The sequence below is a fragment of the Chroicocephalus ridibundus genome, chromosome 8 (assembly GCF_963924245.1).
Source record: "Chroicocephalus ridibundus chromosome 8, bChrRid1.1, whole genome shotgun sequence".
Classification (NCBI taxonomy): domain Eukaryota; kingdom Metazoa; phylum Chordata; class Aves; order Charadriiformes; family Laridae; genus Chroicocephalus; species Chroicocephalus ridibundus.
The window spans coordinates 41,336,608-41,350,219 of record NC_086291.1 but is presented as its reverse complement, the minus strand read 5'-3'; the positions used below and the strand labels follow the sequence as shown (position 1 = coordinate 41,350,219).

The following is a 13,612-nucleotide window of genomic DNA, read 5'->3' as shown; positions in this document are numbered from 1 at the left end:
GCCCCAGGTAGTCTGTTTTCAGTTTTCCAGTGAAAACTGAGACCCAATTGGAAGTACTGCAGCACCGTTCAAGTAGCGCTTCAGGGCTTCCCTCACTTTCCCACAGCTCCAGCATCATTTGCAGCGTGATTTTCTCCAGCCAGTCCCTCAAAACATCCCTCAAAAGACATGTTTGTCGGTGACAAGGACAATGGGATTGAGTGCACCCTCAGCAAGTTTGCTGATGACACCAAGCTGTGTAGGACGACACCAAGCTGTGTGGGGCGGTCGACACACTGGAGGGAAGGGATGCCATCCACAGGGACCTGGATAAGCTTGAGAGGTGGGCCTGTGCAAGCCTCATGAAGTTCAACCAGGCCAAGTGCAAGGTCCCGCGCGTGGGCTGGGGCAACCCCATGCACAAATACAGGTTGTGCGGAGAATGGACTGAGAGCAGCCCTGAGAAGGATGACTTGGGGGTGTTGGTGGATGAGAAGCTCAACATGAGCCAGCAACGTGCGCTTGCAGCCCAGAAAGCCACCCCCATCCTGGACTGCCTCCCCAGCAGTGTGGCCAGCAGGGCGAGGGGGAGGATTCTGCCCCTCTGTTCCGCTCTGGGGAGATCCCGGCCGGAGTACTGTGTCCAGCTCTGGAGTCCTCAGCACAGGAAGGACACGGAGCTGTTGGAGCGGGGCCAGGGGAGGCCCCGGAGATGCTGCGAGGGCTGGAGCCCCTCTGCTGTGAGGACAGGCTGAGAGAGTTGGGGGTGTTCAGCCTGGAGAAGAGAAGGCTCCGGGGAGACCTTATAGCGGCCTTCCAGTACCTGAAGGGGGCCTACAGGAGAGGAATTGCGCGTCTGCTGCTCTTCTGTCTGTAGCTGTGTGCTCCTCATGCAGGCTGCATGCCTTTGGGGCCACTCAGCTTCTGCAGAGCTTTCTTGCGTAAAGCTTTGCACACACACACACCCCCATTCAAACGTGCATACCTGACTCCAAACAGAAAGCGTGTGCTGGACGACCTTATGATTTGACCTAGCCAGTCTTCAAACCTGAGGGATATCGATTTTCACCCCCTGTGGGATGGTTTTACATTTTATTCCTCCTTTAAACTACCAGAATCTCTTCTCTTTCCAAAACAGCAAAGTAACAGAGCAATCACAAAAAATCTCATTTAACCTCTCAGTATTTGTTACAGAAGAGACTCACTGAGCCACTATTTTCCAGCTTGCATTTTTGAACCATTATGGCACGCCACAGAGGGAAATTTCATCGAGGACAATTGATTAAAATTGCTGAAAGAAGCTTATGGTTTTGCTTTGCTTCCTGCTCTGATTTATTACTGTATGACAACAGTTACCATTTGTCCATTTGAAGGGAAAGTCACATCATAGAACTGTGGTCGCTTTGCGACATAAACTGTTGCGTTCTGAAACAAAAGGCCTCTTTAAGGGTCCATTTCACATTCATTTTTAGGTACCAGAAAACAACTGTCTCAACACAAGCCGTACACCATAACTTGCAAGCAAACCAGTATATTATGAAGACAAAGTAAACTTTTATAAAGCTTTCCACATAACAACCCAACATAACACTATTTTCCCTTCTGTTGGCCAGCCAAGAGCTACATCACATGCGAGTATTACACTGAGCAAAAATATGAAGTAAATCTGGGTTTTTTGGACAACACCAGTAACAAAACTGGAAAGCAATCTGAAAATCTGAAGCATGCAATTGTACAGAGCTGAGTGATAACACTCTGCCAGCTGCCTCAGATAAAAATGCTGCATTTCAGTGGCCAGTTAAGAAGACCTTGCCATTTGCATTTTACTGGACTTGAGTGGACAAGGACTGGTATGTACACAGAGCGGAAAAGGGAGAAGAAACCCTTCTGAACCACAGTTCTTGTTCCACATTTTCTTCACAACCAGAGCTCCCAGTAACACCAACGAAAAAAGAGACAGAGGATGCAGCGGAACCAAGCAAAGGGAGCCAGAAGCTCACTTTTCCACAGCATCTCTCCCTTTCAGCTGTCAAAGGGACATGACTTTAGTACTCGAGTTAAAACCTTGCTGGCAGGAACAAAAGCGAAAATTAAGCTTCTGAATTCTTTAAGAAGAAAGGGATCTGAGCTCCTGCTTTCCAGCTCTCTGAGACGACAGAAGGGATTGAAAAGCAGCTCTTCCCGGCTTTTGTAGGCTGAACTTGTGAAATCATATATTGGCAGAGAAGCCAAGACATCAGGAGACCAGACTCTGCAGGCTCTTGGTAACCGCCATGGCATTTGTTAAGGCACGGGACTGATTATAGTTATAACTGTAACTTCAAGACAATAGCTATTCAATCTTTTCAAAATACATGAAAGATTACTTTTTTCCTTTCTTTTTTTTTTCTTTCTTATTTCTTTTCTTTTTTTTTTTAAGGTAGAGTTATCTTTTTTTTTTTCCTCTTTTAAATAGGTAGAGTTATCTACCAGGGTTCGCATACACAATACTCTTATACAGGCTGGGGTCAGGAAACGAACACTGTACCGGTGTTGACCTGGGAGAGGCGTCCACAGGAACAAATATATTAGCAGTAGCTACAGACTGACTCTTCTGCACCACAAATCTCTTACGGCAACTCTGCACAGAGCAGGGGAAAGACCAAGGCCTCCCGGCCCTGCATCACGTGCAGGGGAAGCCCTTGGTCCAAAGTTCAGCGTCCCAAGAAGCACAGAGTTACTGCCTGGCTTGGAATTTTGCAAAGATACCAAAATTAACAGGAACCCCACAGATCTTGCTATGTAGTAATAGCCACAGAGCTTAATTAAAACCGAGCCCTTGTCTGTTTGCAGTTAGGCGTTAAACTACAAGGAAGAAGGTACTCCCTTATTCAGCATTAATGCACCAGTGTGAATCTGCCCCAAAAGGAAGAGTATCCCGCTACAACACCGAACTGCTAGTTAAGAATGCAGGATGTGGCCCTTAAATAGAAGAACAGGACTCTTCTAGAGCAGTCATCTCCCAACCATTTTGACTATTCATCCCCTCAGTAAAAAATTTTGAGCATGTACTCCTAATATATGTATATTTATTATTTATAAGACATATACATGTACTACTGAAGTTCTTCCTGCACCCCAATTAATTGTCTTGCATGCACCCCACTTTGGAGACCACTGTTCTAGATGACCTGCCAAAAAAAAAAAAAAAAAAAAACCAAAAACAAAAAAAGAAGAAAACACCAAAACAGAGAGATGAAGACAGACTTCTGTTCCCACAAGCTCTTTGGCTGGCAGGGAGAGGAAGGCTGAGGAGCGGCAGGTTCCTCCAGGAAGAGCTCCAGTGCCAATCCCTGCAGTCTCCCTCCTACACCAGATGTTGGGATGCCAGCTGATCAGCGATATCCAAAGTCGCTGGTTTGGGTTTCTTCCCTGTTTGCCTGATGAACCTGCCAAGTTCCCATACAGTACCTGCTCCTCCCAGGGCCCTATTCGTCTCACACCCAACAAAACATGCCATGGCAGCTGGGACAGGGTGTTTTCCAGCCATAATTTCATGGCACTAAATGGAGCCCAGTGCTTCTAGGACAACAGGGTTGTGGAAAGAAGGGGACACTGAGAAGAGACTTACCTCATCGTCCTTCCAGTCTGAGAAATCAATCTTGAAGGAAGGCAGGGAGAATTGCTGGCTTACCCCTCTCTTGTAATGAACTGTCTCCGACTGCAGAGAGGGATTCTTTGTGCTGTATCTGAAGAAAGCGGGGGGAAAAGAAAACTTGGTGTAACAAATGATTGCTGTATGCTAGGCTCTCACACATTCACGCCTGTCCGCTTTTCAGGAATCACAAGTGGCAGCTCTAAGAGGCAGAGCTGGCAGGGGCTGGCAGCCATTCAGTGGGGATACAAAAAAGGGAAGGGAAAGGTCAAAGCAAGAAGGTGAGCACAGGGAAGGGAAAGCAGCGCAGACAGGCAAGGTCTGATTGGATCCATACTGACCTGCCTGGAAACACTGGGTGTCAGAGGAGTACAGTGGGGTGCGGCAGCCTGGCAAAGGCTAGCTCACTAAATCCAGGGCCTAGGCAACGCTGGCTTTCAGCCCAGCACAGTCTTATTTTCTGCAGGAAACCCAAGAAGAATGAGCAACAATCTAACAGTGGCAACACACAACCCAACACGGTGCTGAAAGCTCTCCCGTGCCTTGGTGGGACAGTTCTGCAGTGAGAAACACTGCTTGGCTCACCATCATCCCAGTAAGCAAGAGCCATTCCAATTCACTCCTCTATTCCTCATGTGCTTCCCCAGAGGTGTTGCAGAGCTACCAACACCACCAGAGAGACACCAACCAGTCCTCCACGCTGGCCACCTAGAGAAGAGTGACAATTCTTCCACTTTCTTGAGGCCCGGCACTGAAACACCAGCATTGCCAGGCTGGGATGAACATATCTGGAATGGGACCACAGCTACCATCCACCCTCTTCTGCATCCAGAGCCCACCCAGCAGTGTCTGCCCCAAGACAGACGTTCCGCCGCCCACTGACCAACACTACGGATGGTGTGATTCACAGTGAGCTTTGGCGGCAAAACAGGATCGAGAAGTTTTTCCCCCTTTCTGGAGGGCGATTTGTGAGCTGGATGTGCACAGCCTCTCGCTATGCCAATTCTGTCACAGGAGAGGAGAGGAGGCGGCAAAATGCAAAGCAAGGTGGGAACATCTAAGCTGGTTTTACCACCAAAGCCTTTGTTGTCAAGCTACCAACCACGTGTTCAGGGCATGTTGACAAACCGGAGAGAAAGTGAGAGATCCCTTGCCCAAGAGGCTTATGCTGCAGAAACAACAACCTCCCCCAGCAGAGCAAGGAGACAGGTCTAGCTCCAGCTCTACAAGAAAGACTTTAACAGCTGGTTACAGTACTGGGATGTTCTTTCTTCTGCACACTAACCATCACTTCCTAAGCAGAGCTTCACACAGTGAGACTGCAAGAGCACTGGCCTCTGGCCACTGCACCCTGAACAGCTACAAGCTCGAAGCCTTGTTGACTGTTCAAACTTGATTGCCGCTGCTCTTGATCCACCAGCCAGCCCAGGGGACAGGCTTCCAGGGACTCACGTCACATTAGCACCAGGAGCTCTAGGCTGATTGTTCCTTAATTCAACTTGAGATATCACACAGGATCCCCTGACAACCAGCTCCTCAGCTTTTGCTGATTCCATGTCTCAAAGAGTAACACAAGCAGTACTACCACCAGCCTCGCGAAGGAGACAACACCAGAGGAGATCAAGGCATTTGATGTGGTCGACTCAGTACAGAACCAGTACTGTCAAGCAGAGCAGTTAACAGAGCACGCACAGAGACAAAGAAAAGAGAATCCTTGCTTGAAAAATAGGATTCTGTACTTTTGAGGACATTCAGCTGTGCTGAAACACAGACACAGCTTACAAATCACCAGGTACGTAAGCAAAGGTTGGAAAGCTCCAGGTTCCTTCAGCCTAACTACACTTCGTGGAGGAACACAGCACATCAGAAGGCGATGGCAATACAAAGCTTTTCCACATCTGAGGTAATGCCTTCTGGTTTTTGTAAGCAAGGAGCGCAGAGTGCCGGGCAGCTTGCTTGCAGAGCGGATGAAGCAAAAACCCATGGGAAAAGCCCAAGAGGCAGAGTCAATCAAGAACTGCAGAACTGAGCATCACACCAGAGCTGCGAAGACTGGGCTGGAGGATGGCGATTAGAGAGGACAGGCCTGAAACTTAAAACTCAGCTTTAAGCGATGCTGTGGAAACTTTAAACTCCAGAGCTATAGCTCTGGCAGCTATCTGCGGCCAAAGTGCAATAGCCCACAGAAACAGAGGGCTGCCTTCCAGGGCTCAGGCCAGCCAGCACCGTAACACAGACCCTTAAAGCACAATGATTAGGATACATTTTGCAGCTGAAGGTATAAGAACCTGGGTACCAGAAGATGATGAATATTTATTAGTTCCTCTCAAACCCAAGGAGGAGAAACCAGGCTCCCCACTGGCATGAACTGCTGCCTTTCTCTGGAAAGCTAGTGTAGTTCCTGCACCTTCTGAGGATCCAGAAGGCTTATAAAGTGTCACAAGATCCAGGTTAAATTTTGGAAGGCCGAGACGAAGGCAGAGTTCAACATGTGCACTCCACTCTTCCTGCCAAGGCAGGTGCATTATGTTATTTATGACAATACCTTACCCTCAAAGACCTTGCTGTACGGCGCTGAAATTGTGCTGCTTTACTAGAAGGTCTCCCTCCATCCTTTGCATTTAAAGCATGGTGTGGGAGAGATCAGAATGACAGGTCTTTTATGTGTGAATTACAGAGCGAGCAATTGAGTGAAGTTTTATTTACTGAGTTGTCAAGCACAATGAATAGAGCAAGCCTGTATCTAGCTCCTTTTGTGGCGCTCTCAAAGCTTCCCAGCGCTGCAGAGAGGCACAATTCTCCCTCTGCAGCTGGGAAAGCAGGGGATGGAAGAGTGACTTATCTAAGGTGACAGCAAGTCAGGAACCTACTAGAAATAAAGCGCAGAGGAGAGAGTGGAGGTCAGAGACTGCCTGGATGACACGCACCACAGCAGCGCTGGGACTGGCGTGTAAACGTGCTGATGGTGAGTGCCGGGAAGGCCGGAGAACCTGCACTTACAGCACCAGAAGCCCAAACCAGCCTACAACAGGAAAACAAGTAACGCTGTTCCAAGAAGGACAGGGTAGAACAATACTTGCATAGACTTGCTGCTCTCACCGTCCCTGAGGAAAGAAATAAACCAGGTACATAGATTTTCTGAGCTGAAGAATATGACAAAAATATCAAGGAGGCTTCCCCCAGTGAACCAAGTGAGCTTTATGCCTCAGACTGTGTGACTGCCTAGCCCCCAATGCCAAAACGCAGGTCAGACTTGGATCTGAACACCCAAACAACGCTGGAGACCTCCAGTCAGCAGCCAGCGCCGAGGCTACTGAGCACCAGTGGGCCAAGAGCCTGGTGAATTCCCTGGAAGCACTGATGACCCCAGATTGTCACAGAGATCGATCACCTTTCTAAGGTGATGCACAGGATGCACTGCACAAGTACAAGCTCCTCGTGCTGCATGGGAGGACAGCTTGGCAAGCTGTTACAAAGCAAGTATCCTGCATATTAGTGTCTAAATGGTCCTTACCCATCCCCAGCCCTTTTGGTTGGCATCTGCTGTATTCTCAATCTTCTGTTTCCTGCCTGTGCTGCTGTGGGCTTACAGCAAACGATTGTGGAGAAGCTCTGTAGAGCTGTGGAGATGCGTTACAGAAAAAGAGAGCGCGTATTAAGAATAAAGGATAGCAGAGAAGCAACACGCTGCCTCTCCCTGCGTAAAGGCTGAAATCTGAATGTTTGGGCTGCTGTTTCTCCGATGACACCCAGCCAGGTCTCCACCCAGATGGGAGGTCTAACAAAACCAGCCACCTTGTGATCACTGGAAGCTCAGGACAATGGAGAAGTGGGGTCTGTCCTATTAGGTCAGAACCAAACAGAAATCCCCGATCACATCTTCTTAAACCTGTTTGTTTGCTCAGGTACCTCTGACAGCATGAGAATCACCAGCAACGCCAGGTACCACACTGCTCACTGCGGCAGCAGCCCCCAGCTCTGTCCTCAGGATTCATGCAGCCCGTCTCCTCCTTTAAGCTCTTTGACACACCTGTACTCCAACAAAGCGAAGCTTACACTCCGCACTGACTCCTTCCTCCCCTGTGTCAAACCCATCCACCCCCTAAAGCCAGCTGTGTATCAGAGAACCGGCAGATGATAAGCCCTGTGACTACACCACAGTGATTTTTGAGAGAACAGGAAATAAACTAAAATTATTTCCCAGTCTCACTCCTCCATCAGCTGAGTAGCACTTGCTGCCTCCATGGAGAAACTCAGCCTGTGGCTCACGCAGGCTTCTCCCTGTACACGCTCCCGACTGGAGGTGCTACTGGGCACCTGCAGACCTCAAGTAACTCCCAAGGCACCAGTGTGAGCCTTTGGGGAACCTCTGGCTAAGCAGAATTAAATTTCTGTTGCTACACGCTCATTGGAGATACAACACAAATTTGTGCAGGGGTTTCCCCCGCTCACTCATCCCTGATCAGCGCCTGGAGAAGTTCTCAGCAGGGCACCGGTCCCAACTGGTGCAGACTTCTTCACTGCTGTGCTCCTCACATTCAGCTCCACCTGGCACCGGGGCTGCCTCGGACAGTCAAAAGACGGTTCCTGTTCCCATAAGCACGCTGGGACCCCTCATTGAGAAGCACCAAGCGAGGATCCTAGCCAGCTTGCCTGAGTTATGCACAGCACTGCCCAGACCTATTCCTCAGAGAAAAGCAGGATGCACGTAGCGATGTTGCCCCAAGGTACTGTTTTTGGCTAGTAACAGCTGAGAGACAGTCCGCGCTTTGAAGAGCCTGTGGACAAAATAAGAGTCCTCTTTCTTTAGTAACAGCTACGCATGTTGCATGGCAATTTGCAGTGAACCAAGGACAAGGCAGAGTTACTGAAAGCAGAGTTACACGAGAGCTTTAGAGGTTACTCAGGAACCAATTCTTCCACTGCTGTAGGCTGTGACTGCCTGGCAGGCTCCATGTCCTCTTACAGGTGATGAGGAGGGAGACAGTCATGTTCTGCTGGTGTTTAAAGGAACCAGGAGGTGACATGGAGCAAGCACAGTGGCCCCCCGTCTCTCACCCCTTTCCTTTTGAGCCAGGATCCCACAGGTCAGCTTTCGGGGAAGAGGGAAGTTGAACAAGTGTCTCCACTCAAAGTGATTTTTATTGATAAAAGAAACACTACCAAAAGAGAAGGTGGGTGGCCATAGCCCTGGGTCTCAGTCAGAGTTCGGCAAGATCCAGCCCAGAGAGGCTCCCACACAGAGTTTGGAGGTTAATTGGGCACTAAGTTGCAGTTCCCGTCGGTCTTCTCCTCCCCTCCTGCTTCCTCCCAGGACTGAGTTTCCACGCTAGGCCAGGAGGAAACAAACACCTTACCACGCAGCCGAAACCCTGCTGCCCATATCCCACTCCAAGCACCTGCAGAGGTCTGCCTTCAGCTGCTGAACTCACCGGCGAGAGCACCGCGCTCCTGACTCCGACCAGGCTTCAAAGCTGGCGGCTTACACAACAGCTACACAGAGAGGCACAAAGGCCAGAACTCTTATTAAAGACATCGGGTTTGTCTGCTCAGTGAAATCTATAGAATTTAGCCCTCCAGCCTGCGAACTTTGCGCACTACAGCGTTCCCTTGGGGACTGGTGTCTGCCTGGATCAAAGCAGGCTTCGGCTGTAAAGGCTTCCGCCTCGCGAAAAAACAGCACTCGCCTCTGATTTCTTCACACAGAAGAAATCTCTCTGCACAAAGAATTCATATTAATCACCACAGTCCACAGCCAAAAGCAGCAAGAGCACCTTTCAAAGGCCCTGAATAGACAGAGGCTATTAAAAAACCAAAGGAATATCCGAGTGTCTCTCCTACGCAAGCTTTAGTGAAAACAGCCATGCGCTGAGCTACCCATGTCAGTCGGATTTCATTTTGTGAACCAACTATTCAAACTTCCACATGCAGACAGAATATATAATCACTGCAGTGTCAAGTCCACCGTCAGCTTAAAGGACTGCAGTAGGATGTTTGCGATGAGTGTAGCAGGCATTGCAAAACAAACACGGAAATGAGATTTTTTTTTTTTTTTTAAATAAATATCCAGTACAGCCATTTGTGCATCAGCAACACAAACAGCACAGCCCTGAAAAAGGGCAAGGATTGCAGAGCTAGACTGACCTATTTTCATTGTGTTTTCTCTTTATAATGAGAAAACAGAGCCTGGCAACATTACTAGGATATGGAAGAGAACCTTTTCTGTCCAAAGAGAAAGATCTTTTTCATTAGAACGGGCTGCAAAACTCAATCCTCTCATGTCATATTTATCATCAGCTCCTGATCTGCCTGGATTGCTCATGTCTTTAGAGCTGCCTGTTTTAAGTGCTTCCAGCTACAGGGCTGGTTTGACTTCTTCCCCTGAGGAAACAACCGCTGCTGTCATGTTTTAACTACACAATCCGTCCTGCTAGTCAGCAGGATACCTACAGCTGGAAAAGTCCCAGGGGCCCTCCCAGGAACAGGCTCGTAGTGTGCACATCAAGGCTTTTGCCAGAGAAGGAAGGGACGCGTTCACAGAGCACACACAAAAAGAGACTACGAACATCTCTGCAGCCTGCTCCAAAACACATACCCCTCTCCTAAACAAAAGGCATCTAAGGGTACGAACACACGGACCAGTTACTGCAGGAGAAGGCAGGTTACAAATTGGGAATCCTTCAACTAGTCTGTAGGAGCTGCTGCGGAATACTGCCAGCCCTGCAATGGAAATGCACCGCAGAGCACACTCGTTTATCTGGGGGGAAATTACATGCTTATGGGCAATCACTAGAGAGTAGTCGACATATATTTCGCATGCCTGCATGCTTGTGGCCTCCTATGTGCTAAGGCAGAGATTTTGACGCCATTTAGATTGGGCCCATTCTGGTCACGCTTTGCCTTTTGGCCAAGATGGCTGAACCCTTCCTTGCTGCAGGTGCCGATTGCCTCCACCGCAGGCACAGTTAGTCTTAAAACCCAGTTAGGATCACAGATTCCGACAGCAAATTTCTCTTTGTTTGTAGGACATTTTTGAAGCTGACAGGTACTGCTGTGCCTCAGTGACACTGAGCAAGACAAGGCTTGTCCTCACGGGTGAGCAGTCAAGCTGTTATGATGGTTTCCCCAACCAGGGCCTTCCCTGCTTTCCGCCCAGCTGCTGAAAAACTGAAGCCAAAGGAAAGGACAAACAGAGAAAAATCACTCTCTTCAAGCCAGCCAGATCACAGACCAGCTCCCCAAGAGCACACCCACCGCTAATCAAAGATGGGAGCGGATCCTCGGGGAAGACACTGTGCTAAAGCTCACCACAGGGACTGTCACAGGAAAAGAGAAGCACAGCAGAACAGTTTGCCAATTTCCAAAACCAAAGAAAATGGACACATCCAGAAAAATAAATAAAACTGAGAATACTGGGGGTCTTGAGCTGTTCAGAGGCAGGTCACTAATTCCATGCCATTAAAGAGACTCTGGACACCAGAAGACCTGGTTACCTCTGTTACCCTTGGGGTAATGCACAAGCCGATCCTCTGAGAACTAATGTGTTTTACTCTACAGAGTCTTTAGGCTCACCACAAAGTATCCAAGCAAAAGATATTCAAAAGGCGAGACCAGCTGTCCCCTCTAGATTTAAACTAATCCCTGTTTTACCCAAGAGGCTTCTACAGATATCTGCTGTAGCACCAGAACATGCTGGGTACCTTCCCGTGGGAGTGGGGCTGCAGAGGAGAAGACACCTCTACAATCACCACCAGCCACACATTCGCCTTCTCCAGACTTTACTGGTCAGCTGCGGTCCCACAGTGGTGACAATGCAGCTCCCCATGAAACTGAGAGTTCAACAGTTCAGGGCAAGAGGCAGGCAGCAGTTAGGAGCTACATGTTCACAAGATCTTGGCTGGGAAATGGAATAGCTGAGCATATCTCCCAGCACCATTACCTGGGAAAGTCTGCTGAACGCTGCTTTGAGACAGGTTAGGACAGGCAGCACATACTGATAAAGCCACCAGCTTTTAAACGGAGCCCAAACAACTCCAGGAGGAAGCTTCCTGGCTTGCAGAGAGAAAGGCTTTCCCTTTGGCCACGGAGACCAGCTAATCCTGAAGGCAGGGCCATGGCACGCAGAGCCTTCTGGCTCTCAGATGAGCAGAGGCTCCTCAATAAGCAATGCCTCTGCTCAGGGAGAGCCACCTTCCCTCCCCTCCCTCCTCTCCCCCCAAACTGTCTGAACATTACAATGTTCCTAGCAGGAGTTTCACAGGAGCAGGAGCGCTGATACTATCAGGATCAGTGGTTGTTTCAGCAGAGCAGCAAGAATAACTTGTTTAGCGCTTCTAAGGAGCCATGCTGCAGGCTGGGGACTGGGAGAAAATTTCTGGTTTTGACATGGGTCCAGAAAGTTTCTCCCATTTTAGGATTTAGCATCAATTTAGGAGAGTGGAAAAAAAAAAGTGTTTTGTTTTAAAGAGCGTCTTCTTCCCAATCAAGTACTGGACACTGCAATCGAAAAAGTTTTTAATTCATTTGCACATGCTTGTTCCTTGAATGTAGCTGTTTGTTAACACCAAAAGAAATTGAGAAAAAGGAAAAACTACCAGCCCAGGCAGGGGGAAGCTGCATTCCTATTAGTGCACTAAAAATGCACTCACTCCACTTAGAGCTCTAAGAATGCAGCCCAGATTTTTTTTTTTTCCACTAGAATTTGAAAAGAATAAATCAAAGTAATTATAGCACTGCCCTTTCAGAATTGCTTTGCAAAGCTGAAATCAGAGCTTCAAAAGGTTTTTACTAGCAGCCAGCAAATCCAGAGAAGCAGAGATGCCTACTTCGGGCAGCTGCACTAGCCCCAAGACGTGCTTCATGAGCCACTTCCACATGGAAAAATAGCCTGGGTTGAATTAAAGCAGCTTATAAAGTCTATATTTGTATCTCACTTCCCCCAGCCCTTATTACCTCCGCATCTGCATGAAATCAGGATCATGCCTTCCAAAAGGGTCCCTGGCTTCTGGTGCAGGGCCCCCCCTCGCCCTTACTTATTTATTGTCCGAGAACTCCAGAGCAGAGACAGACAGTTCATCACTCCTACACTACGGGGAAATTAAAGTATGATTTATTAAATAAAAGGCCAGCAGTGGAAGCAAGAGCTGAATCCAAGTGCTTTGACTTTTGACGTAAAGGTTTCAGTGCACTGGGGACTGCTGCCACCCTAGCAGGGCAGCACAGTATCGTCAGCTACGTTTCGTTAGCGAGGTAATGAGTGCTGACTAATGATCCTGGTTTCGTGCAGAGGCAGGTAGGGTTCATGAACAAAGGCTTCTCCTCCGCCATCTGAACAGAGATCCGTCTCTCAGTGAACCATGGACAGGGTGGATTAAAAAAATTCATATTTGAAAAAACAAACAATTTCTTTGAAGTGGACAGTTGTGTTAACTTTCAGAAACCCTACCTGGGAATTGTTCAAATTAAATTTATAAAGCAATTAGGTAGTTCATGTTTGCTGCATAAGCTTTAAAGAACAGACAACAGCACTGGTGACAGTCACTGGCTTAGCGTGTGACACTAAATTTCAGTAAAACATGTTCTTAAGTGAACCAGAAACTCTGTTTTCCTCCTCCGATCAACCAACAGAGTTCTGAGAGGAGAGTTACTAGTTACGGAAGACTAAAAAACACACTCTGTCCAGAAACAGCTAGTTATATTCAGTAACTGTAATACTGCCATTAAGCAATTATTCAAGGCACAACTTGACAAGACAGTCTCTTAAGAGTCCAAGATAGAGCAGTTTAACCAACAAGAATGCCACACCACTGGTCTCGGGTGATTCAGTTGCGCTTCCATCCCAACACAGCTTGGTTTGAGACACAGGTTAAAAAAAAATATATATATTTTTTTTAGAATAACTTTTTTTTTTTTGCCATTTTGACATAACAAAATGCAAAACCAGGAGTCTGAAAAAATACATTTTAAACTATACGCATATTCTTTAGACTTAAGCTCTTT

General features: G+C 48.0%; 1 protein-coding gene across 4 annotated transcripts in view; it reads right to left on the bottom strand.

The window, feature by feature from the left end:
- MGRN1 (mahogunin ring finger 1) overlaps positions 1-13,612 on the bottom strand; it is a 58,243-nt gene that overhangs the window by 25,437 nt on the left and 19,194 nt on the right. For all 4 annotated transcript variants that reach the window (XM_063344016.1, XM_063344014.1, XM_063344015.1 and 1 more), the window contains exon 5: positions 3,590-3,707. In XM_063344016.1, coding sequence (XP_063200086.1) covers positions 3,590-3,707 — 118 coding nt within the window. The remainder of the gene's footprint in view (positions 1-3,589; positions 3,708-13,612) is intronic.